Source organism: Phyllopteryx taeniolatus, chromosome 23, assembly GCF_024500385.1.
Source record: "Phyllopteryx taeniolatus isolate TA_2022b chromosome 23, UOR_Ptae_1.2, whole genome shotgun sequence".
NCBI classification, from domain to species: Eukaryota; Metazoa; Chordata; class Actinopteri; order Syngnathiformes; family Syngnathidae; genus Phyllopteryx; species Phyllopteryx taeniolatus.
In genome coordinates, this window is record NC_084524.1 from 5,276,682 (window position 1) to 5,301,903 (window position 25,222).

The following is a 25,222-nucleotide window of genomic DNA, read 5'->3' on the forward strand; positions in this document are numbered from 1 at the left end:
CTTACCAGTGGACCTCAGCTCCCCAAAGAAGAGCGTGGACTGGAGAGAAAATTAAAGAAAAAAAAATACATTTCTCATTTTACTCTGGTCAAATGCACTCCCCCCCCCCCCCCCCCCCCTTTCTGTTGACTCATTTTTACCTCGTTCTTTCGCTTCTGGTTTCCGTGAACTTGTGTCGCAACAGGAACGCGGCCACGGCGTCAGCTACCTTCACACACACACAATGAGCACCTTCGTTTAATGATCAATATTTCATGTTGAGTGAATAACATTCGCCAATACTGACATGCAGATGCAGTTAAGCTTAAAAAAAAAGTGCTGACTGCAATAATGGACTGCCCTCCATATATCAAATTTGAAACTAAAACTTCATTTCAACAAGTATTCATCTGAAAGAGATTCCTTTTTTTTTTTTTCAAGAAAAACGGAAGTTTCATACTTTGTCTGGATTGTCTTCTTGCACTGCATGACCACAGGGTGGCAGCACCTGCATCATGAATTTACCTGCAAACAGACAAGAAGCCCCACACATGAAAAATAAAAGCTACTGCACTGAAGTAGATCTTTCGGGTAAATGTACTTATTAGTATTTATTGTCCTAATAACGTTTTGTTCTTTCTCCCAACAATTGAAAACATACAGTATCTGTACTTTCTCTTCCTTTGTCATAGTTAGGCTAGTTACCAACTGTCCAGGACGGATCCGTAGCTATTTCGTGGCCACCTTGGAAATGTATTTCCACGCACACACACACGCACACGCACACACAGCCAGGTTGTCACTTCCAGGGTGGCGGTTGACTGGCTGACAGCGGCAGGTGCCAGCAGAGAAGCTATCTCCGTGGAAACAGGAGCAAAGATACATACGGTGCATAAAAGGGGAGCGTCTATTCTGTCTACATGAGTAGAGCTTGAAAACCTCTCTACCGCTCTACTCTGAGATCCTCCCGGATGACCGAGCTTCTCACCCTCTCTCTAAGGGAGAGCCCGGACACCCTGCGGAGGAAACTCAATACGGCCGCTTGTATGCGCGATCTTGTTCTTTCGGTCACGACCCAGAGCTCGTGACCATAAGTGAGGGTAGGAACGTAGCTCGACCGGTAAATCGAGAGCTTCGCCTTTCAGCTTAGCTCCTTCTTCACCACAACGGACCGATACAAAGTCCGCATCACTGCAGACGCCGCACCGATCCGCCTGTCGCTCTCCCGTTCCATTCTTCCCTCACTCGTGAACAAGACCCCAAGATACGAGTTGTACTTGAACTCCTCCACTTGGGGAAGGATCTCATCCCCGACCCGGAGAGGGCACGCCACCCTATTACGACTGAGGACCATGGTCTCAGATTTGGAGGGTTCAGGGATTGCCGCCACGACAGGCTACTTTATGGCCACACCTCCGGTCGGCCGCCTCAGCAATGGAGGCGGGGAACATGGTCCACTCGGACTCAATGTCCCCCACCTTCCCTGAGACATGGGTGAAGTTCTGCCGGAGGTGGAAGTTGAAACTCCTGAGTTTGAGAACCACTTGTCTAAAGTCCCTATTAACCAATCACCAGGATCATGTCCTGACTGGCATCTTAAAGAGGGGGCTCACCTTGCATCTGACCAATGGTCAGGTCTCGGTCCAGCCGGTCAATTCCTGCCAACAGGAGGAGTTTGGGCAGGTTGCAGGCCAAAAACAGGTTGGAGGTTCCTCGAAACCAGCCGTCCCAGTACTTCTCAGACTTGGACAGATCTATGCGCCATTTGTAGACACTCTAGAAACACATTCAAAGGAATGCCATGCCAGTGTTGTGAATTTTGCGTTCCAAATTTTAGAGGTCAAATTAAGTTCACCTGAAAAGGCTCAAGTGGGTTTTAGGTTCATCCTGAAATTTTACCCAAAAGCCCAATGTCCCGATTTTTTTCGGAGTAGCGTTATGTGGGTTTGCATACCTGGCCTTCGCCGACGCTGGCCTCTGTGGCGGCGTTCTCCTCTTCATCGACGTAGCTTCGGTCGTAGAACTCCTCATTGCGTTCCTCCACCACGTCCTTGACCGGGCCGGCCCGCTCCAGCATGTCGGTCTCCTCCGCCTCACACCTGCCACACACCGGCAAGCTTGCGCACAAGCAGGGGCGGGGTAGCACCGCTCTACTGACCAATCAAAACCGACCTACCTTTTGATCTGACCAACCATAGACACTCTGGCGGATTCCAGGTTACGGATTTGTCCGCTCTTGACGCTAACCGACAGAAAAGTAAACAAATCAATGGAGACGGGGTTTCCAAATTCATTCGACGACGGCTCACCTCCACTCAATGGCGTGGTCCATAGACTTGAAGGACTTAGGTCTTCCCTTCAGGAAGTTCTGTATGCTGTGAAGCGCCTCCATCGCACTTCCTGCCATGCACGTTTCAGGACACGATCAACTCCGTTCACCGCACCAAAATCCGCATATGAAAACGTTTTTTCAACATTTTTACGGTTCCCAACGCTCAAACACATTTAAACTTATTACAACACACTTACACATCTACAACATAGCTGTACACACAAAAATTTGCAAGCATAAAACACCAAAACCTCCCTGCTCATGCACATAAAAACACTTACCCGTGACTCCATATTCTTATTTATTCACCTAACACGGCTAGCTAACATTACCTAAAACACCTGTGACTTGATATTTATTCAGCTAACGTAGCTAGCTAACATTAGCTAAAACACCTGTGACTTGATATTTATTCAGCTAACGTAGCTAGCTAACATTAGCTAAAACACCGGTGACTTGATATTTATTCAGTGAACGTAGCTAGCTAAGATGAGCTTATGTTTACATTTACAGACTTGCATAATAACGTGACATCCCCGTGATGACTTCATATTATTTGAAAACTACAATCTTGCCACGTGAGCAGAGAGGTATGGAGGTAACGCTACACTGCACATGAACCTGTCTCCATTTTTTTGGCCAACCTATCCTCCCATTTGCTGTTTTTGCCACAAGATGGCGCCAAAGACATCTCAACTGAGTAACAAGCTTTATTTTCTCGGGCTGGAGCTAAGTTTAGCCTCGGAGGCGGAAGTAAATAAAAGCCCTCACCCTCCACGACATCGATGGCCACAAGTCCCACCGTGGTGGGCATTAGTGCATTGCTCGCTGTGTGCACCGCGATGGCGCCGCCGACACCGTGGCCAATCAGGACCACGGGGGGAGGGATCTCGCCGTGGCAGGCTCGGACCACGTTGGCTACGTCGCTGCGAGCGGCCCAGGGCATCTGGTTAGCGTCTGGTCGGCGGGGTGACCGCTTTCTGAGCGTGCTTACCTGGACATGGTTTGAGTGGAGAAGTCATCCGATTGGCGGACCAGAGTGTCACCTTGACAGGAGGACAAATATCTTTAGAAGCGATTTTTCTACCAAACATCCCTTCCATTATTAAAGTAATCACATTCAAAATGATTTTGCATAATACTAATACAAAATATACATGAGGTGCAGGTATTATGTCCACTTGGGGTCGCCATCCTGACGTTGTACACCATAGTATCTATGACTTTGAATGTGTTTGGCTTTCAAAGGCGGGGCCTGGCGAGTGACGTGGGAGTCAGCGAATGAGACTGTACAGTTGGCTGTTGTGGAAGTTAGTGCTGCAGTTTTGCAATAGACGCACTGCACTTTTGCTTTTTTTGAGCGTGAAATGATTCCAAACTTTGGACATAATGTCAAAATTCTAAATATCTGCGTTCGTGTGGAAATGTCCTGAGACTCACCGTGACCCCTGAGGTCCATGGCGAGCACCTGGCAGCCCACTCTGGCAGCGATGGCGGTCTGCAACGCATAAAAGTCATTAATAGTGAGGAAAAACTACTAGTGCGCATATTTGACCATGTGCTAGTATGCTGTTTGTCGTCACTAGTCAGACAGTGCAGCGCACTAGTAGAATGACTGTCTTACTCGTAAAGTTTTTTTTCCCACTACTGTGTGACATTTGTAATGTCATTCAGTTGTGGAATCATTGTAGTAGTGCACTGAATTGTCTTATTTGTGGGGACAAACAGTGTAGTAGTACACGGACAATTGGGCGCACTCGTCGGATATGGAATAAATGCTCAACTCGGCTTTCTGTAGCGGCCTGGGGTTGCACTCACGGTGAAGACGGCCCAGGACAGGGCCGAGTGTCCTCCTCCGTGCAGAAGAACCAGCAGGGGGCCCTCACATCCCGCTTTGTAAACCCTAAAGACGTCTCGGCTGTCGGCCTGGCCCACGCTCACATCCTCCATTTGGTCGAAATACTCACGCCACGACACGGGCGAGTAGTCCAGGTTTTGGCCCACGTCCCTGGCACACAAAATGACATTGTTTACAGTGGTGAGAATTACCTGTTGTTTCTTCAAAACAACCTAACAACTTTGCCTTAGGAATGCGCACTCTTCCTTGCAGAATTATTTTAATTCAGCTGGGGGGTTTGAGCGTGAGAGACCTTTTGAAGGTCATGCCACAGCATTTCAATTGCTTCAAGTCCGGACTTTGACTAGGCCACGCCAAAACCTTCATTTTGTTTTGTTTAAGCCCTTCAGAAGTTGACTTTCTGGTGTGTTTTGGATCGTTGTCCTTCTGCAGAACCCAAGTGCGTTCAGCTTGAGATCACAAACTGATGGCCGAATATTCTCCTTCGGCATTTTCTGGTAAAGAGTAGAATTCATGCTTCTAACACATGAAGTTGTCCAGGACCTTAAATAGGAAAGCAGCCCCAGACCATAACACTACTACCACTACCACCACGTTTGACTGTTGGTATGATGTTCTTTTTCTGAAATGCTGTGTTATATTTATCCCAGATGTGTTTTTTTGTTTTTTTTTTGCAAAAAGTAAGATGAGCCTTTATGTTCTTTTTGGTCAGCAATGGCTTTTGCCTTGGACCTCTGCCATGGATGCCATTTTTGCCCGTTCTCTTCTTGCAGTTGAGTCACGAAGACTGACCTTAACCAAGGCAGAGGATGTCACGTACGTGGTTAGGGCGAAGGCGAGGAACGTAAGGCAAGAACATGGTGGACCCAATTGCAGGGAATCAGGGAGGCAAGGCAGGAGTGCGGGAGTCTCAAAATAATATTTAATCTTCAAAAATATTGGATAAAGCAAAACTGAACAAAGTCCCACAACAGATGACAACCAAACCAAAGTAACAAAGAAACACTTGAATATCTAAAACTGGAAACAAACTATGACCTGTGAGTAAGACATGGAACAGATAGGGAAAATGACACCTGACAATGACATACCACAATGATAAAGACAACTGGTGACTATGACATGGCAAAGACATGTGACAACGACAGTGAACCGACAAGAACTGAAAGAAACCAGGGAACTAAATAAAAAACAAATTGACGAGACAACGAGGACAAGACACGAGTGGCTGGAGAGAGCTGATTGGTCGACACAAAGTAGACGAGAACAGGTGGACACTACAAACATGGAACACAGGAAAACATGGAACAAAACTAAACACAACCCAAACCAAAACACAGACCATGACAGAGGAAGCCTGAGGTTCTTTCAGTGTTGTCCTGGGTGACCTCGTGCATGAGTTGTTGCTGTGCCTTTTGGGGTAATTCTTGTGGGCCGGCCACTCCTGGGAAGATTCACCACTGTTTCATAGTTTCTCCATTTTAGGATAATAGCCCTCACTGTGGTTTGCTAACATCCTAAAGCTTCAGTAACCCTTTCCGCACTTTTATTTCTCATCTGTTCTTGAATTCCTTTGGATTGTGGCATTTTGTTGCAGCTTTTTGAACTCTTTTGGCCGAATTTATTTTGCCAGACAGGTGCTATTTAAGTGATTTCTTGATTGAACACATCTTGAGGTCATCAGGCTTGGCTGTGGTCAGTGAAAATGAACGCAGCTTTCCCAAACATTTGATTAGTTGAAAAACAAAAAATTGTTTTATGATGTTAAACACAGTGGCGAAACTATACAAATAAATAAATAATTAATTGAAGTGGGCAAATACCTTTTCGCGGCACTATACATACAAACATCGTTTTAAACACTCCGAGTACATTGTACTTGACGTGAATCTCAGCAGGTCAGTAAACGTGCGACGCATCTTGTCCGTGATATGGAAAAGTGACTTACTGCTCCTTATCAAAGCTCTCCTCCCACATGTTTGCGTCTCAGCGTCTGGAGTCGCGTGGATCCGGCGGGTGAGGCCTTTTCCTCAAACGTGTCACTCCGGCAGAAGGACCCGCTCCACGACACCCTGGCTCACATCCATCCGGCGAATAAGAAGAGCAAGTACGCACGGGAGAACAATAACGAGTCAGCTGGCGGTGTCAGGCGGCATCTCGGCGGCGGCGGCCCATTGGCTGATGGCGACAGGAGTGGGCCTGCAGAGTGACACGCTCCAAACTTTCAGTGTCTTCATTGACACTTCACGTGTGTCATTTACATTTGTGCTTATAAGTTAGCAGAATTTGGAAGACGCGTACCATTCTTTAAAGAAAACATGAGTGATCAGGCATTTAATTGATTTTTTTCCCGCAAACATGTATACAAATAAGTACAATATAATAACTTATGAGAAGAAAGCATCAACTTCAAAATTTGGTACACGTCACATAAAATATGAATATACAGGACGAACAATTGTGGTCCCAACACTGATCCTTGGGGGACACCACACACAATGCATTTTGATTTAAACTTACCCAAGCTTCACAAACTGCTGCCTTTTTGTGAAATAACCTCTGAGCCAATTCAAGCCTACACCCCTAATACCATGTGTATTCCAATTTACTGATCAGTCTATCATGATTTATGGTATTGATTGAATAATTTCTGTAGATACACAAACTGCTGCAAGTTTCTTATTGTCTATGGATTGCACGATTATTATTTTTTTTCCAACGAGTTCTGTTAAAGCTAGTGCAAGCTGACCGGTTTGCTTTGAATCCATACTGACGGTCGGAGAGTATTTTGTTTTTCGATGAATTTATCTCATATGTTATTGAAGAGTTTTTCCTGAATTTGGGGAGAATTGTGGCAGACGAGAGAAAGGTGGTTTGCGAAGTTGTGTTTGTCACCAGTTTTGGATATCAGAATGATTTTTGGGGAGTTTTCATTTTATTTGGGAATTGTCCAGTTTGGAATGATATGTTGGAAATTCACATAATTACCTTTTTCGCCATTTTCATATTCATTTGGTTACAATCGATACATGCTTTATTTTTACATTTATTAACAATATCAATGATTTCCTTTTCTTCAACAGCTTTCAAGAACACTGAACTTGGATTTGTTTAAATTATATAAATATTAGTGTCAGGATGAGGATTTTTTGTTTTGTTTGTTAGATTTTGTCCAATATTTACAAATAATCTTAAATTTAAACTATGACACATTTCTGTATAAAACATTGTAATAAAGAAAATACAACCCCAATTCCAATGACGTTGGGACGTTGTGTTAAATAAAAACAGAATACAATGATTTGCAAATCATGTTCAACCTATATTTAATTGAATACACTACAAAGACAAGATATTTAATGTTCAAACTGATAACATACTTGGCAAATAAAGATGATTCTGATAAACTTGATTGTTTTTAGCAAATAATCAACAACTTGGAATTTTATGGCTGCAACACGTTCCAAAAAAGCTACGTATACATAACATATATCCCTGTTCAGCCAATATTTCACAAATCCTGCCAGGGTATGTAAACCTACAGGCACAATGGATCTGCTTGACCCTGTGGGCTCAGTGTCCGTCTTTTTATTTTTAATTTTTGTTTTTTAAATTTGGGAACCGTTTTATCTGTGTTCATGCAATGGAAAATCCCCAAAGATGGCTATTTTTGTCTGGTTTTGACATTTACAACTCTAACTCTGGGTGCCAGGCGTTAATTGATTGATTTGTTGACTGGCGGCTGTGACGTCTGCGGAGATGAAAGCGCAAACAACCAAAGGAACAAACATTTCAGAACGAACGCGCAAAGCAACAAAGGACCTTTTCAGATCAAAGAGCAAAGGCACATTTAAGCTTGAACTCAAGTCAGGAAGTCTGTGCATGACTTACTCCAATGAAGCAATTTTAGATTGAAGAAGGGGAGAAGACCATGGAAAAGAATTACATTTACAAGTAGTAAAAAAACAAACAAGGCTTGAGGGTTAAATGTGCAAAAACTAACAGCATCATTGGACAACAACAACACCATCACCTTTATTTAACTTTCAGTTGGGATTGGCACATACGCAGCAAACTTTCCCCTCAGGTGTGTATGACAGCATCACCTTTATTTAACTTTCAATTGGGATTGACACATACGCAGCAAACATTCCCCTCAGGTATGGATGACAGCATCACCTTTATTTAACTTTCAGTTGGGATTGACACATACGCAGCAAACATTCCCCTCAGGTGTGGATGACAGACAGTATCCCAGTTCCCAGCCATCCTCAAATATATGAAATTCAAATTCCTACTCATGGCACAGCTGTACTTCCAACGAGAGTCTCTTAATGGTCAAGAATGCGATACATGACGTGAATATATTCAAACGATACTCGAATGAATAATTAGCATGCATGTTTTGCTTCCCAGAGTTCCTCCGCCTCGCATATTGTTTGCGCTTCAGCGCCATGGAAACCTCCGAAAACTCATCATTTTCATTTCCCTTCACAGGATCAAGAGGGTATCCACATTTGAGTCTTCATCAGCAGCAGAATCCCGTCACTGAATTCACAACCAAAACAAGAGCTCTCTGAACTCTGCTGCCCTTGACACGGAGCAGAAAGTGGAGCAAACAATCGCCATTCACGCTATTTGCTACTGTAACCGAATTATTGGTATTCATCGGAGCAGTGTGAATCTTAATTTTGTTGCTATTTTAGCGATGTGTGGAAAATGAGAGAGGGAGAGAGAGAGAGAGACACCCGAACACTGTATAGCTACAACTTGGGTCACACCTTCAGTTATAAAAGCTGGCTGCACACCACAGTAAAAACTCCCATTGATGTGAATAGCACACACATGCAAGCGCTTCTGCAGCACAGCAGTGATTTGTGTTTGGATGACAGCCAGTGGCTGATTGTCGCTGGAACGGGGTGAGTAATCATTTTGCCTCTCTCCTTTACGGTTTACAAAATGAATACGAATGTGCGTTTTAAGTTGGAGTGAAAGGGTGGCGGTCAAAGGTCAAAGTCAGGAAAATAAAATCGGGCTTACACACACTTGTGTCGGATGCTTACTCTGACATGTCGGCTTTGGGAGACCAAGCACCAGAACCAGAGGAATGGAGAGGATGGGAGACCAAGCACCAGAACCAGAGGAATGGAGAGGATTCATCCTAAAAGGGAAATTGGAACGCATGTGTGATTTTATTATTATTTTTTTGACGTTTCAGTTTACAGTACTAGAATATAATACATGACTGACAATGGGTAAAGCCAACATAAAATACGAGCGATTACCGTGACATACTCTCCCATCTCATAAAGCCATACCCTTAACTTTGCAGCCAACGCTCGCCGACCGTGCTAAAGTCAGAGGGGACGACGTGCTTGTTTTGAGGCGCTGTCCACTTAAGTTTCATTTAATTCCAAACCATTTTGAACTTCAAGAAAGGTTACATTGCTGCTACATCGGTTGGTTGAATTCCCATTGTTAGAACTGGGTATCCAGCAGTCGGACTTCGTCTTCACCGTTCTTGGAACCATTAGAAACTTTCTATGCCGCCAATTGAACGTACAAATCTGAAATGACATTTCAAAGCAGAAATGTGTCCATTAACCAAATATCCGACGGTCAGAAACTTGATAGAGAATGTTTATTTTGCATTTTGTAGGCGGGCAAGCAAGTGGCGATGGAACTGGGGAAGACTAACGCCGTAAAAGGCCAGGTACCTTATCCCGATGCGGCAACGTTTGGAAAGTAAGGTTCGAGGCTGCATTTGTGTGGTTCTTGGTGTTCAGTGTCCAGGTACGCCGCAACAAGGCGCCACGGTCAGCTTCCATGACATTCACTACAAGGTGACGCAGGCCGGAGGATGTTTGTGCTGGAGGAAGAAGAGCACCACCAAAGATATCCTCATTGACCTCAAGTGAGAAACTCTTTCACTCTTTTGAACATGGAAGTATTGGTGTACGTGATGGGGAGCCAGGAAGGAAGCGTGCTTTGTCCGACACGCACGACAATGAGCTGGGCTTTAACCAATAAACACACATGAATTGTTCCAAAAGAAGTCGAGAAGGTTCAGTTCGCACAAAATGTCAAGTCGTTCCTGTCCCAGTTTCCATGAGAACATTTAAAGCCTTTGGTCGTCCGCTAAAGAAAGCGCCATGAATATTGTGTCTGAACAAAGGCCACACCAAGTGTGTTGTCATCTCCGATGTTTTACTATCCAGCTCGTGTAATCATTGACCAATCCAAGCTGGAGGTGAAGGCCAGTTGAAGTCAATGAGCACGTGTTTACAGCTCATTCAACTCTGCTCACCATCAGATTATTTTTAAACTATGGCCGCATGCCTTCATAAAAACTTGCTAAGATGTGCTCCCTTCCACAGTGGGATCATGAAGCCGGGGCTCAATGCCATCATGGGAGCCACCGGAAGTGGCAAGTCGTCGTGAGTGTCGCAACTTAACAAACCAAAAACTTAAAAACATTCATCATGTGACATCGCATTTGTTTTGGGGGTTTCAGGTTCCTGGACGTTTTAGCTGCTAGGAAGGACCCAGCAGGCCTGTCAGGTGAAGTCCTCATCGACGGCGCCCATCAACCGCCCAATTTTAAATGTCTGTCAGGATATGTGGTGCAGGTGAGACACTTCGCTACAAGGGTGGGGGCTAAGGCTGCGATCCATTTCGTATCAGCACTGAACTATTAAATATAGCTTGCCTGACCTTTCCACCGGAAATGCTTCATGCGTCGCCATGCATATAGTCCATTACCCCACCGATTTCAAACAGTACTTGGCACCGTACAGTTCTCCACGCACACTCCGATACAACCAACAAAAATTGTTTTCTCATTCCCAGAACCAATAAAGAGATTGGTAGAAGGGCATTCAATTTAAAGCTGCTACAGACTGCAACACCCTGCCAGACACCATGAGAAGATAAGCTCTTTTGGTCTTTTTAAAAAACGCACTTCTGTCTCATCTTCTGGTTCCTTGTCTGTGTCACGAACAGGACATGAAGCAGGGCCCAATTGCAAGACTCAAAGGCAAAGACAGCCCCAAAAACACATTGTTTCTAAACAGGTTGGGTTTGGTACATGGGTAGGCAGTCAGTCAAGGAAACTGTATCAAAGGCAAGGTCAATAAACAAACAGGAGCTAAGCTTACTTTGAGCGTGGACAAGGAATGCCAGAACATGACAATGAGGTACAACAAACTGCCAGCACGACGATAATTACATGAGGCGCAAGTGACAAAGGCACTCAGGAGCAGAGCAAAAGGCAATGTCTGTTATCATGACTGTATATGTTGAACATTCGCTATGTGTTATGTCAGACCCCCTCGAAAATGAGATGGCTCCTCATCTCTAAGGGTTATCCATAAAAACATTTTGTTCGCTTTCGGCGATAGGATGACGTGGTAATGGGAACCTTGACAGTCAGACAGAACTTCAGCTTCTCTGCGGCGCTCCGTCTACCGTCCAGTGTTTCTCAGGCCGTCAAGGAGCAGAAAGTGGTGCAACTGATCCAGGAACTCGGACTGACCCGCGTTGCCGACTCCAGGGTGAGGCGAGGCATACGTGAAGCGCGAAAGTCGGCCTGTGTTCTAATGTCGTCATAACGCGCAGGTTGGCACCCAGCTGATTCGCGGCATCTCCGGGGGAGAGCGGAAGCGCACCAACATTGGCATGGAGCTCATCATCGACCCGCCCGTTCTCTTCCTGGATGAACCCACTACCGGGCTGGATGCCAGCACCGCCAACTCTGTGCTGAAGCTGCTCAAAAGGTGTGAACACAGGTCAACAAAAAGAGCAAGTTTTGAAAAAAACTTACTCAAGTCACAATAGAAGTTAACTCAGGGCACTTTACACATTGCTCAGGTCAAGAATCACACCAACTGAAACCCACATGAGCAAGCATTTGTTCACAGAGGGAAGGAAAAAGGGTTTAGTTGTAGTTACTAACCCAAACCTCCAACAGAACTCATAGGCTCTGTCTCTGCTGGTTGAGATGAAGAGACAGAGTAGAGGGTCGGAGGTTAGATAGAGGAAAACAGGATAGAGCGGCCGCGGGAGGGACCAGAGAACAATTGGCACAACAACAGCTGTATCAACAACAGTAGCAGTCATATCCTAGCAGTGAACACCTGTCTTGCTGTCCAATTGTTCTCCAGGATTGCCAACAGTGGGCGCACTATCATCCTTTCCATTCATCAGCCTCGCTATTCCATCTACCGCCTCTTTGACAGCCTCACGCTGCTAGTCAACGGCAAACAGGTCACTTGCGCCACTGTGGTAGATTGTGCCTGAGTGACTTCTTACACTGTTAAACTACTCGCGCAGGTGTACCACGGTCTGGCAGAGAGCGCCCTGAACTACTTTTCAGAAATCGGTAGGAAGAGCGCCCCCCCCTTTTCCCACGAGTGTATCCCCGGCAAGGCCTCACGTCCACGCTTCCTTTCCCAGGATACACCTGTGAGCCTCACAACAACCCTGCAGACTTCTTCCTGGACGTCATCAACGGGGACTCCACCGCTATCGGCATCAGCAGTACGGACGGAGAAGGTGTGTTGAGAGATGATTTTCTATGCTCGGTTTTTTAACTTCTTCTAATTGTCCTTCCAGAATTGGACTCAGTGTTGAAGTCCAGGCAGGGAATCGAGGACAAACTGGTGGAGGAATATAGAAACTGTCATGACTTTAAACAGACCAAAGCAGAGTTGGGTAGGGGCAGCAACATTACAGCAGAGGCACTTTGGTCATAAACATGAAAAGAAAGCAGAACTAGAAAGAGCGACTTTCTGTCTTTCCTCAGAGAGAATCATTCAAGGTAAGAAGTCAAGCTGCTCCGCTCCCTCTAGAGCAATCACCTACAATACCAGCTTCCTGACACAGTTCCGCTGGGTTCTTAAGAGGACGTTCCAAAACCTCCTGCTCAACCCGCAGACCTCCATCGCTCAGGTGCGAGACCCTAACCACAAACCACACTGCAATGGTCCTCACCATAAGACTTCTCAATAGCTGCATCTAAAGGGAATGAGAGGCGGCTGAGGGACTTGTTGTTTAGGTTGCAGTTACGTTGTTCCTTGCTCTGGTTGTTGGAGCCATTTTCTTCAACGTCCAGGAAGATCAGAGTGGGATCCAAAACAGGTTATATTCTCTTCTTTTCCTTTGGGCTGAAACATGTTCAGGGGTCATGACAGGGAAACCTCCTCTTCCATCTCTCTTCCCTCGGCATCTTCTACTCGAACTCGTTATCTGCATGTTTGCCTCATCACACCATAAATCTCCTCTTCTCTTCCTTTTCCAATTAGTTCCCGGGCTTCTTCTATCAATATCGTATCCGATGTGCCCCCCTTATCATCCAAACTATCGCAGTCTACCCTCTCTTGCTTTGTCTCCAAAACCTCCAAACCTGTCTTTGCTGTCCCTCTGATGAGCTCATTCCTGATCTTGTTCATCGTTCCTCTCAAAAGGTATCTCAGCATCTTCAACTCAGTCACTTCCAGCACCGTCTCCTGTCTTCTGGTTGTTGCCGCCGTCACCAAACCTTCAAAACCTTCCCTTTAATGTTGGCTGGTGCTAATCTGTCCCACTTTCCTCCACCCGCTGCCTCCATCCTGCCTGTACTTTTTTCTTCACATTTCTTCTACGGTCCCCATTGCTTTGTGAGGTAGCAATAGGTTACATATATATTACATTCTAGTCTAGTCCACACAGTATCCGATTGTTGCCGCACTTCCAGATTCGGCGCACTCTTCTTCATCACCGTCAACCAGTGTTTCAGCTCCTTGTCGTCGGCCGAGCTCTTCATTTTGGAGAGGAAACTCTTCATGTGGGTTTGATGCAGAAAATATGTCGATACGTGAATATGTCCACACATGAAGTTCTTGCTCGCTATTTTTGCAGTCATGAGTACATAAGCGGCTACTACCGTGTGTCGGTCTACTTCCTGTCCAAGATGCTCTCCGACATCCTCACATTGAGGACCATCCCCACAATTGTGTTCAGCTGTGTGGCCTACTTCATGATTGGTAGGCAGCAGTTTTTTACCCAAATTTCTGGCTTTCCCCCTCTTTTTTTTGTTCCGCGCTCATTATGTTTGGAAAATGTGTATGGATTGGGTGCAGGTCTGAAGCCCACGCCAGAGGCGTTCTTCCTCTTTATGTTCACCGTAATTCTGGTGGCCTACACCGCCACCGCCATGGCACTGGCCATCTCTGCCGACCAGACAGTGGTGGCCATCGCCAACATCTTCATGACCATCGCCTGCGTCTTCATGATGGTGACACCACACCACCACTTTCAGTAGTCTTTTGAAGCATGGTAAACAGACAAACAACCACAATACCTTGAGTGTGTCCTTGCAGATCTTCGCAGGCTTGCTGGTCAATCTTACCACCATCGTCAGCTGGCTGGCTTGGTTGAAATACTTGAGTATACCACGCTATGGCCTTGGTGTAAGTCAGACATATACACACACCACCTGCAATATGTCTGTGTGGACTTTCAGTCATCCAAAAGTTGAATGGAGGAAAGTAGACTCAAAATTTCAAAAGGCTTCTTCAGTTCCAATTTTCTTTTCGTGCGCAGTAAAATCTTAAGGTGAAACATCTTTACTAAGAGTTCAGTTGCCTGCATTCAACTTTTGGGGAACACCTCCTGCAAGCACACAAAAGTGCCACAAATTGTTTTTTATCTGGGTCTACAGGCTCTGCAAGTGAACGAGTTCTACGGGCTGGACTTCTGCCGCGGCCTCAACAGCAGCAGTCGTCCGCCAGGGATAATGTAAGAACCGCTCAAGTGTCAACAACAAGTCTCAACTAGAGAATGCAACTTAAATTGTCGTAATAGCACTATGCTGAAAAACTGATGCTGAACTGAATTGTTGAAATTAATGTGAATTACTAAAATGTCTTCAATTGTGGAATACTCTCATGGTAAACTTATGGTGGTATGGTGACAAATTTCGAAGTTGAAATGGTTTGAATCAGTCAAGAAATGTGGAAGGATTAGTTCACTTTGTCAAATTTCTTCATTAATTTGGGAATTTTGCATCAGGCAATGTGAAATACTGTACTGAAAAGCTAATACGGCCATTCGAATCAAGGCCAACGAGTCCCCATTGAAAGAAAATATTTGTTTGACTTACCTTTAAACGACTTCAGTGTCTTTCCACGAACATCAAACATAAAACTGCTGTCATAGATCAAACAAACTAGCCCACAGGCGCATGAACTAAAGTTCCCTGTCCAAACTTTTCCTTGTAACAAGCGCACCTGTTCCAATCAACTGAACAGATTCATGAGCGTGGGCGCACACACGCACCACTTGGTGGTGCAATTGCTCATTTTCAAACTTGGTTATCTTCAAAATATTGGCTCCAACAGTTTCAAGAGTGTCGTGGTGCAGTTTGGAGTCACCGCCAATCCTCGCTGCTCAAGCACATAAAAACACTTACCTGTGACTTGATAATGTTATTTATTCAACTAACGAGGCTATCTCACATTAGCTAAAACACCTACCTGTGACATGATATTATTTATTCAACTAACGTGGCTAGCTAACATTAGCTAAAACACTTACCTCTGACATGATATTGTTATTTATTCAACTAATGAGGCTGGCTAACATTATTATTATTATTAATCAGTTTTAACTAAAACACTTAGCTCTGACTTGATATTATTTAGTCAACTAACGAGGCTGGCTAACATTAGCTAAAACACTTACCTGTGACTTGATTGTTATTTATTGAGCTACCATAGTTGGCTAACATTAGCTAAAACACTTACCTGTGACTTATTATTATTTATTCAACTAACGTGGCTAGCTAACATTAGCTAAAACACTTACCTCTGACATGATATTGTTATTTATTCAACTAATGAGGCTGGCTAACATTATTATTATTAATCAGTTTTAACTAAACACTTAGCTGTGACTTGATATTATTTAGTCAACTAACGAGGCTGGCTAACATTAGCTAAAACACTTACCTGTGACTTGATTGTTATTTATTGAGCTACCATAGCTGGCTAACATTAGCTAAAACACTTACCTGTGACTTGATTTTATTTATTCAACTAACGTGGCTGGCCAACATTAGCGAAAACACCTACTTGTGACTTGATATTATTATTTGTTCAGATAACGTGGCTCTTTCAGTCGTGAGATGACATAATGCCGTGCTGTGTGCCCAGTTGCAGGGGGCAGGACTTCTTGGAGGAGCAGGGCGTGGAATACTCCACTTGGGGCTTCTGGCAGAACCACGTGGCCCTCGGGGTCATGACCGTGTGCTTCCTCGCCATCGCTTACCTCAAACTGCGCTTCATCAGGAAGTTCACCTAGACCGGCTGGGCCACAGCTGAACACAAAACCAGATATTGGAACGATGGCACTGACTTCCGGCAAAGCGCGTGGACGCCACCAAAGTCCGTGCGGAGTAAGCAAATGGCGACTAACTCATGGCTCTTTTTGCTCACAACATTAAAATGCACAACTTTCACATGTACTCATTTAATTGATTATATTTCTCGATATATATATATTTTTTATTCATTTACTTGTTCTATTTTTTTAACTATTTTTTTGTTTTATTATTCATTATAGTTGATTTAGTTGTATCATTTTGATTTATTTTATTTCTATCTCATTTTACATATGTTGATATATTGTGCTTTACAAATATACATATTTAATATATCTTTAATTGATTAGAATTTTTATCATTACTTGCTTTCAAGTATTTAACACTGCACTTAAATATAGGAAAATAAAAAAAAACTGTACTTTAATAATGCTTCAATTAAAATATACTGCACATAAATGTTCAATTGAAATTGTACCTTATAAATGTTTAAAAACAAACAGTTCTTAAAGAACACCGCGAAATAAAGGCACAGGCAACGCAATGTAGGTTAGCAAATATATTTAAATATAATATTTATATTCATTTTAGCACAATGACAAAATGGCATTATTACATTTTGACTTGAAATCATGACAACAAGCAGCAACTTCACACTCGGCGGAATAAAACACTTTGTTGGGGGAAAAAAAACCAACAACAACAAAAAAAAACAAAAAACAATCCGGAATGACTTCCCTCAACGACTTTAATGGCTTCATGCAAACTCCTGAAGCACGGACACTCACTTTCTCTTTCTCTCGCTCTTCGTTCGGAAGCCACGGTGTGCCACGCTGTACCGACACGCTTACATTAATACACTTTTTGTCAACGTTCGGGAAAGAAAAGGTCTTGTCACAGCACTGCCAGTTAGTCGAACATCAGGGCACGCAGGTAAAAACAACAATTATATTGGCTGGAAATAAATTAATCATAACAAATGAACACAGTGGTTTATATTGAAAATACATATTTACATATTCAAGAAAATGAAAAACAAACAGTCTTTAAGCACAAATGACTTCACTAAATATCTGCCTCTCTGTTTTGTTGTGTTTCCTAACTTGATATGTACTTGCGATGGAAATCAATATTGGACATCATTTTGTCTTTGATATGTTGTTCTGCTATGTGCCTTATTGACGTCTGGCTCTCAGTTACCATGGCGACCGAGCGGGAAGCTGCGAGGCGACGCGAGGCCGCCACCGCGAAAAAGCAAAACAGCTTGCGCACATTGGCACCGAGCGCACGAACGAGCACACGGATAACAAAAAGAAGGAGTCAGCCGGTCATAAAATCACACTCACTCAGGTTCCAATTTTCAAAAAGAAGGAACAAAAAAGTAGCAACGACAGCCTGCGATCATGCTGGAACGCAACAGGGGAATGCCGAGAAACGCCTTCGCCCATCCAGTGTGGAAGCGCCGCCGGCATAAGTGCATGTTTGTTACTACTCACGGCGAGGGGGCCAACTCGCTTGACGCGCACCGACGACATTGACCTTTGACCGCAAACACATGGCAAATCGGCCGCGGCAAAGCGAAGTGAAGTGGCGTTTGCAAGTGTGAGTCCTCTCGATAAAGTCTCTTTACAATTCGTTTAGTACAAAAGCAAATGGTTAGACGAAGTTTTTGGAAATAACTACAAAACGAGAAAGTTAAATTCCTATAGAAATTGCGAGGTGAATTGATGCAAACGGAATCAAATGTTAAATGTGAGCCCGAAAAAAAAAAAAAAAGCAGAAATTTTGAATATTGTAGGATTTTGGTCATGAAAAATGCACAGTGCTGAAAAATGCGGGAATGTGGTCAACATGTGAAATATTTGAAAATGTGGAATTTTTGCGAATGAATAAGCTGCTGAACAGTTTTAAGGTGGAATGGTTTGAAACATCTGCATTTATTTTTGTATGTTGTCATTAAAAATGGAATCAAGATGTCCCGAATGAGCTGTTTTTTTTTTGTGCTTGTGTGTGTGGGAAAATTCGTGGAATAGTGAGAAAAGTGTGACTTTTAAATACATATGCGATGCAGTGCATAGAACAAGTCAATTGCTTTCCAAGCCATTTTTGGAATTGTAAAGAGACTTTGTGGACATTTCCAGCTGTGGTAAGCACTAACTACGACTCGCTAACCGGCCAAAACGACGACAACAACAGATGAGAGGAAAACGGAGCAAAAGGGAGCATGTTAGACAGTAAAACTATTTTTTGTATTTTTTATTTTATTTTTTTAATGCGAGGACACAGTGTCAGTTTAGGCTTTCAATTCTTTTGACAAGACCGATGTACGTACTTAGTGCAGTAAAGTTAGTTTGCGTCTCTCCAAAAAAACGAAAACATCCAAACGCGGAGCAGAACTGTACTAACATTAACAATGGAATCCATGACAGGAGAGTACAAATATAAGCTTCATGTTGTCAGTTTGGTTACGTGCGTGCATGTGAATGTGTGTGTGCGCGTGTGTGTGTTAAGGGCCTCGTGTCGGTCGGCAGGTTGACTAGAGCGGTGACTAGTCGGCGGCTTCACGCCTTTTTGGGCGGCGGGGCCAACTTGATGATCTCGTCTTCGGATGGCTGGCGGATGATGTCTGCGGCGACAAGAATAAAAAAATGACTACCATAATTTCTCATGTATAATGTGCACCCATGTATATAATATGCACCCCCAAATTTGACCAAAATTCTGGAAAACCCTTCTACCTATGTATAATGCATTTTTACAATGCATGATTTTGCTTCTACCCATGATCAAAACATGAAGCATTATCTGTATTTTGTTCGTTTTTTTTCCCCAAAATCATTATTCTGAAACACTTTATTTGAACACATACTACCTTTATATTTACTTACTCTTATTTTGAAATTGAAAAAAAATTGAAACATCCCTACTATTATTTAGTAAATGAGAAAACACATAGTTGTGCTCATATGTTTGATTACCCAGGCAGAATTTGTAAGATGTGTACAATTCTTTAAAGAAAACATGAAGGACCAGGTGAAACATTTCATTTTAATTCAATGGGATTGAAATTAAACTGTCCATTATTTCAGAAAAGCATTACCATTAAAGAAAACATAACCAAAAAGAAATTAATGATGGTTGTTGTGAATATATTCAACATATGTCATATTTGAAAAAAAACAAAAACAATATTTCACAAATTCTGCCTGGGTAGGTAAACTTATTAGCACAATTGTACATACATGCATGTACCCCTGTCATATTGGAATGAAAGTGTAGGCTCCACCTTTGTCATAACCTCTAGGTGGCATACTAGAATGAAAGCGTACAACTTTTTCATAACCCCGAAGGGGGCGGTGGCACATTGAAATGAAAGCGTACAGCTTTTTCATAACCTCAAGATGGCGGCGTACATTTATAAAATGGGAAAGTCTTTTTCATTTTCTCCTATACCCATGTATAATGCCCACTATTGACTTTTGACAATTTCTTGGCGGGGAAAAAAAAAAAAAAGCACGAGAAATTACGGTAATATCTCGGCGACTTCAATGAGTAATAGTAGAAGAAATCCATTTTTTTTTCATTGGTGTCTGCACAACTGTACAGTATTATACTGCCTCCTGGTGGCCAAAGTGGGAACACCAGAAGGAGAAGCACACTGAATTGGATTACAGCTTTAAATCATCATGCACAAGCTGTTTAATGTGTTAAATTCTACTTAATTATGTCATTACTGTATGCTTTTATAATGTAAACTATTATTATATGAGGGCAGCGGTGATGCTAGAACCGCCCCCCCCAAAAGAATATTTGGTAGTATGTGTTAATGGTGAACCACTAAATCCCCTGCCCCACACATTTTCTTGTCTTTATTTGTAAAAAAAAAAAAATTGTCTTTGCTTTGAGCATATGTTTTTCTTTTGGCTTTTAATTTATTCTTCTTATTTATCAATCCAACTTATGGGAATTTCCCTGGGGATGAAGAAAGTGTGTATGTCGTGAACGTATGGAACCTTTGTACTTCTTGGCCGAGGGGATGCGCGTGAGCTTGCTGTCGATCTCGTCGTCCTCGTCGATCTTCAGCACGGTGGTGCGATACTCGATCACACGGGTCAGAAGGTCGGGACGCCGCGAAATCTCAAAGATGTGCTCCATGTACGACAGGTTGTCTGGGGGGCGAGGGGGGGACATGCCGTTATTCGGTGAGTGTGTGTTTCTTTGTGTGTTGCTGTGAGCGTTTCTCTGTACATGTATGTCTTTGTCTGTGTGTCTATGAGTACGTGTATCTCTGTGTGTGTGTGTCTCTGCATGCGTGTCTGTGTGTTTGTGTGTATCTTTGTGTGTGCGTGTGTCTGTGTCTGTGAGTCTGTTCATGTGTGTGTGTCTGTGTCAAGGTGTGCATTTGTGTGTCTGTTTTTAGGTGCGTGTTTCTCTTGTGTCTTTGTGTGCGTGTGTGTAGGTGTGCATTTGTGTGTCTGTTTCTAGGTGTGTGTTTCTCTTGTGTCTGTGTGTGTGTCTGTGTGTAGGTGTGCATTTGTGTCTGTTTTTAGGTGTGTGTGTGTGTGTGTTTCGCTTGTCTTTGTGAATGTGTGTGTGTGTGTAGATGTGTTCATCTGTGTATGCGTCTGTGTCTAGGTGTGTGTTTTTCTTGTCTTTGTGTGTGTGTGTTCGTGTGTGTCCGTGTGTATGTGTCTGTTTCTCTTGTCTTTGTGCGTGTGTCTGCGTGTAGATGTGTATTCATGTGTGTGCGTGCATCTGTGTCCAAGTGTGCATTTGTGTCTGTTTCTAGATGTGTGCGTATGTGTTTCTCTTGTGTCTTTGTGCATGTGTGTGTAGATGTGTGTTGATGTCTGTGTGTGTGCGTCTGTGTCTAGGTGTGCATTTGTGTGTCTGTTTCTAGGTGTGTGTGTTTCTCTTGTGTCTTTGTGCATGTGTGTCTGTTTCTAGGTGGCTGTGTGTTCATGTGTGTGTGCGTGTCTGTTTCCATGAGTGCGTGCGTGTGCGTCACCGTGGGCCAGCTTGTCGTTCTTCTCCAGGTAGTTGAACCAGTCCTTGCAGGACGTGATGGCGTCGCTGTGCTCCTCGGGAATGTCCTCCTTGCAGGCCGACTTGAGCTGCTCCAGGTCCTCGTTGGTGATGTTGTCCGACAGCTCGCTGAGCAGGGAGCTGTACTCCGCCATCGTCTGAGCAACGCAACACAACCCGGGACAATTTAGACACACACAAGAGTGACCTATATTGCACAGACGCCGTTGCCTCGCTCCGTAGGAGGTCGCCAAAGCCTCGGCGAGAGCAAACAAAAGTCAGGTCGGCACGGTGACCTCGTGGTTAGCACACCTGCCTTGCTGTTCGGAGTCATATTTCTATTAAAAAATAATCTGATTAGGCCTCCAATAAGACTCGTCGCCTCAAAAGTAAGATTTCTCGACTCATTTCAAGTGAAATGTAGCTGGAGAACAAGTGAAAATGGTTAGAAAACAAGAGACTTTTGAAGACAAATTGACGACTTTAAATGATCCATGGTCTTCTTTGGATAGCAAACGGCGACACACCCCTGTTCAAATAAAGTTTCATATAAACTGTTCTTTTAGTTGTTTTTTTCGTTTGTTTGTTTTTGTTTGGGTGGGTTTTTTTTTGCCTCCTCGCACTTGCTTGAATATTTCGCGCTGACACTGACTGTTGCTTTTGTGCGCTTTGGAGAAAAAGAAGAAAACAATGAACAGAGCAGCAAACACACACGCACACACAGCCCGCACCAACATGACTTGACAAAACAGGGTCCATCTCCTGCTGTCACGTTGTCGTACAATCACCGCAAAGTACTGCGGGGAAGCAACGAGATGTACAGAAATGCACCTCAAAATCCCCCCCGAGGCCCAAGTGCCGCCCCCCTCCGCTTCCCCGACTCTGAGATGAGCGTGACACGCAGAAGAAGAAAGAGAAGCGGCGGCGGCAGTGTGCGCCTCACATTCCCGTGCACACAAACACGCTTTTGTATCCTCTGTGTGTCGGCAATTAATGAAGCGAGCCCAAAATAAAAGCACATTATTATTATTATTATTATTTTACATTGACTGCTCTTTACGGTACACAACTTGACGTTGCACAGACAGAAGATGAAGGTGTTGCATGTTGGTGCACACGAAGCAACAAATAGTCTTAAAAAAAAAAAAAAAAGTCTGCAGGATATTAACAGTGATATATAACGACATATTGATGATATATAATACATGCAGACATCAAATCAAAGTTGATGAGGTGTCACTCATGTAGTTATTTGTCATGTTACAATGGAGATGGTTATCTAGCAACCCCCCCCCCCCCCCCACCCTCCCCTTTACAGAATAAAGTGCACTCTTGGCTTCGGTCGTCGCCACGGCAACTGAATCAAGAGGTGGAAAATTCTCTCTGATGGCGAGAAGAAGAGCATGACTGTGTTTGGTAACACTTTTATCATTATTATTTCTTTAATTTGTTTCACAGCGTACTGGATCAGTACATATCGAACAAAATAAATCCATTATGACAACAACCTATACTCTGTGGCATGTGCACACATAGATACCAAGCGGTGCTCAAGCATTCCCTTTTACCTTGGATTAAAAAAAAGTGCTGCAGTGCCTTTCCCTCCCCCCCTTCATTCATTGATTGAAAAAAAAAAAATACCCTCTCTGTCATCAATTATTTGAGTCCTTGGAAGAATTGTACATACGTTCCTACCTTAATTTATTTGGGGTTAATAATAGGAACTTTAAACTGTGGTAGGTGTGTGCTGACCAATGTTTAACATTAGTTTAAATGTTAAATTGCTAAATTCCGGGGACGGACAGATACAGATTTTTTAGGCCGATGCGGATTCCAATATCTGGCAGAATAAAATTCCGATAACCGATATAACATATATAAATGCGAAACTTACCAAAAACTTGGTATTGTTTGTTTAACTGCCATTATCTTAGTGTTATGTTATAATGTGTTAATGTGGATGAAACAAATAAAATCTGCAAATATCAGCTGATTTTAGCCGATTTGTTTTGTAATGGTTGTTTGAATGTTTGTCTTACGTTTTAATGTGTTAAAAAAAAAAATAACTACTTGAAAAGGGAAAATATCGACTGGACGATTAATCAGTCGGGCCGTACTAAATTCTGAACACAGCCACATCTCCATTTATAAGAGGGTGTGCGCACATGTGCAACTGCATTATCTCAGTTATTTTTACTTCTCCTCTCAAAAAAAAAAAAAATAATAATTCAATTGAGCAGTACAGATGATAGGTTAACTAATAGTGGATTTTTTTTATGATTTATCTTGGTCTCATTTTTTGTATATCAAAAAAGAAAACTGTTAATAATCACCTCCTTTGTTTATAGTTTTGACTTTGTTGATTGTGTTAACAGAAATACACGAGTTAGATATATAGTTCGTTTTTTTTAACTGTATGAACAATTTGGGTGATGGTTGCCCCTTTTTTTTTTTTTTTGGAGCTTGAGCACCGACCCACAAAAATGTCTGCGCACATGCCTGCCAATACTCACCACACGGTCCAACGGCACTACAAAATGGCCAACTCACTATATAGAGCACGAGTACAGGTCATTGTTTTGTCGGAGTGGCGCTCAGTGCATCTGCGCGAATCTCCTCGCCGCCATGTCGGTGTGCCGCGTGAAGCGCTAATCTGCGTCGGAGAATGTAGGCCAGTGGCCCACTTGTCACTGAGCAGAAAAGAAGATTTGCACACATCTGCGCGTTCGTGCGCAATCACACTCCGCTTCGCTTCCTCGTCGGCGCGAGAGAAACGCTCCGTTTCGTGACTCCATTCCAACATCCTCGGCCGTCGCCATGGCAACAACACAGAGGCACGCGGCGGTGGCCTTTTCTCGACTTTCTTCCCATTCTTCCCACCGCTCTAACCAGAAAAGCGATGGAATGTGCTGGGGGGGGGGGGGGGGGGGGAAGGCTCAAACGTTGTTTGCTATCAGGAGAAATAAATCAAAACCCAGAAGAGGAAGAAAAAAAACAAAAAAACAAAAGCAAAACTTGTTCTCACTGTCAACTTTTTTTCTCTACGCTCGGGATTCTTCGTGGTACGTGGGCTCCCTCAAGTGGTATGTGAAATAATCACTGCCTAAGTACATTTCAGTTGTATTTAACTTTAACATGCAATACATTTCATTTGAATCATTACTTTTAGTTTTTTCCCCCTATATTTAAGTGCAGTGTTGATGTTCAAAATGTGTATAATGTTACAGTGGCTTCCAATAATATTTAATATACTTTTTTAGGGTGTGATGGCCAAGTATTTTTTTTTAGGTGGTACTTGGTGAAAAAGTAGGGCCCGACCGATTAATTGCCCAACCGATTAATCGGCTTATATTAGCCCTTTTCAAATCAGCAAAAAGTATTAAGTAATTTTTGATTTTTTTTTTTTTTTTTTTTTTACACATTAACATTGTAACATAAGGCAAAGATGATTAAATTCAAATTAAATTACAAAAGAAAAATCGGTCGTTTTCTTTTTGCCTATTTGTCTCTGTTGTAAAGTTAAACAAATACTGAAGGACAAAGTATTGTAAAATAGTCAAATGTCATCCCCGTAATTCATATATTTATTGTTTTAAGCATCAAGAGTCCAACAAAATAATATTTTATACATTGTACATATTTTCACATTCTGCCGATTAATCGGTTAACG

General features: G+C 43.1%; 3 protein-coding genes across 7 annotated transcripts in view; 1 reads left to right on the top strand and 2 right to left on the bottom strand.

Moving 5' to 3' along the window:
* Positions 1 to 15,451, bottom strand: LOC133472965 (protein phosphatase methylesterase 1-like). Of its 4 annotated transcripts, none has more exons than XM_061764583.1 (14): positions 15,310 to 15,451; positions 9,233 to 9,330; positions 6,118 to 6,368; positions 4,130 to 4,319; positions 3,752 to 3,809; positions 3,306 to 3,357; positions 3,083 to 3,237; positions 2,289 to 2,379; positions 2,156 to 2,221; positions 1,934 to 2,078; positions 1,593 to 1,755; positions 440 to 504; positions 141 to 208; positions 6 to 39 (listed from the first exon to the last, which is right to left on the bottom strand). In XM_061764583.1, the coding sequence occupies exons 3-14, from the start codon at positions 6,144 to 6,146 to the stop codon at positions 15 to 17; spliced, it is 1,107 nt and encodes a 368-aa protein (XP_061620567.1). In that variant the 5' UTR covers positions 6,147 to 6,368; positions 9,233 to 9,330; positions 15,310 to 15,451; the 3' UTR covers positions 6 to 14. The 4 variants fall into 4 exon arrangements, with proteins under 4 accessions (XP_061620568.1, XP_061620567.1, XP_061620566.1 ...); XM_061764582.1 differs by lacking the exon at positions 15,310 to 15,451 and adding an exon at positions 9,455 to 9,804; XM_061764584.1 differs by lacking the exons at positions 9,233 to 9,330; positions 15,310 to 15,451 and adding an exon at positions 8,061 to 8,110 and having other exon boundaries at positions 1 to 39.
* LOC133472946 (broad substrate specificity ATP-binding cassette transporter ABCG2-like) lies at positions 8,941 to 18,503 on the top strand. Its single transcript, XM_061764541.1, has 19 exons — positions 8,941 to 9,088; positions 9,829 to 9,882; positions 9,956 to 10,083; positions 10,547 to 10,606; positions 10,684 to 10,798; positions 11,570 to 11,722; positions 11,787 to 11,944; positions 12,332 to 12,434; positions 12,501 to 12,549; positions 12,624 to 12,722; positions 12,783 to 12,881; positions 12,973 to 13,118; positions 13,225 to 13,307; positions 13,903 to 13,992; positions 14,067 to 14,191; positions 14,288 to 14,442; positions 14,528 to 14,617; positions 14,869 to 14,945; positions 16,361 to 18,503. The coding sequence occupies exons 2-19, from the start codon at positions 9,847 to 9,849 to the stop codon at positions 16,506 to 16,508; spliced, it is 1,914 nt and encodes a 637-aa protein (XP_061620525.1). The 5' UTR covers positions 8,941 to 9,088; positions 9,829 to 9,846; the 3' UTR covers positions 16,509 to 18,503.
* Positions 17,072 to 25,222, bottom strand: part of LOC133472987 (astrocytic phosphoprotein PEA-15) — a 13,200-nt gene continuing 5,049 nt past the window's right edge. For both annotated transcript variants that reach the window (XM_061764617.1, XM_061764616.1), the window contains 3 exons: positions 21,536 to 21,710; positions 20,541 to 20,696; positions 17,072 to 19,153 (listed from right to left, as the gene is read on the bottom strand). In XM_061764617.1, coding sequence (XP_061620601.1) covers positions 19,089 to 19,153; positions 20,541 to 20,696; positions 21,536 to 21,707 — 393 coding nt within the window. In that variant the 5' untranslated portion in view covers positions 21,708 to 21,710 and the 3' untranslated portion in view covers positions 17,072 to 19,088. The remainder of the gene's footprint in view (positions 19,154 to 20,540; positions 20,697 to 21,535; positions 21,711 to 25,222) is intronic.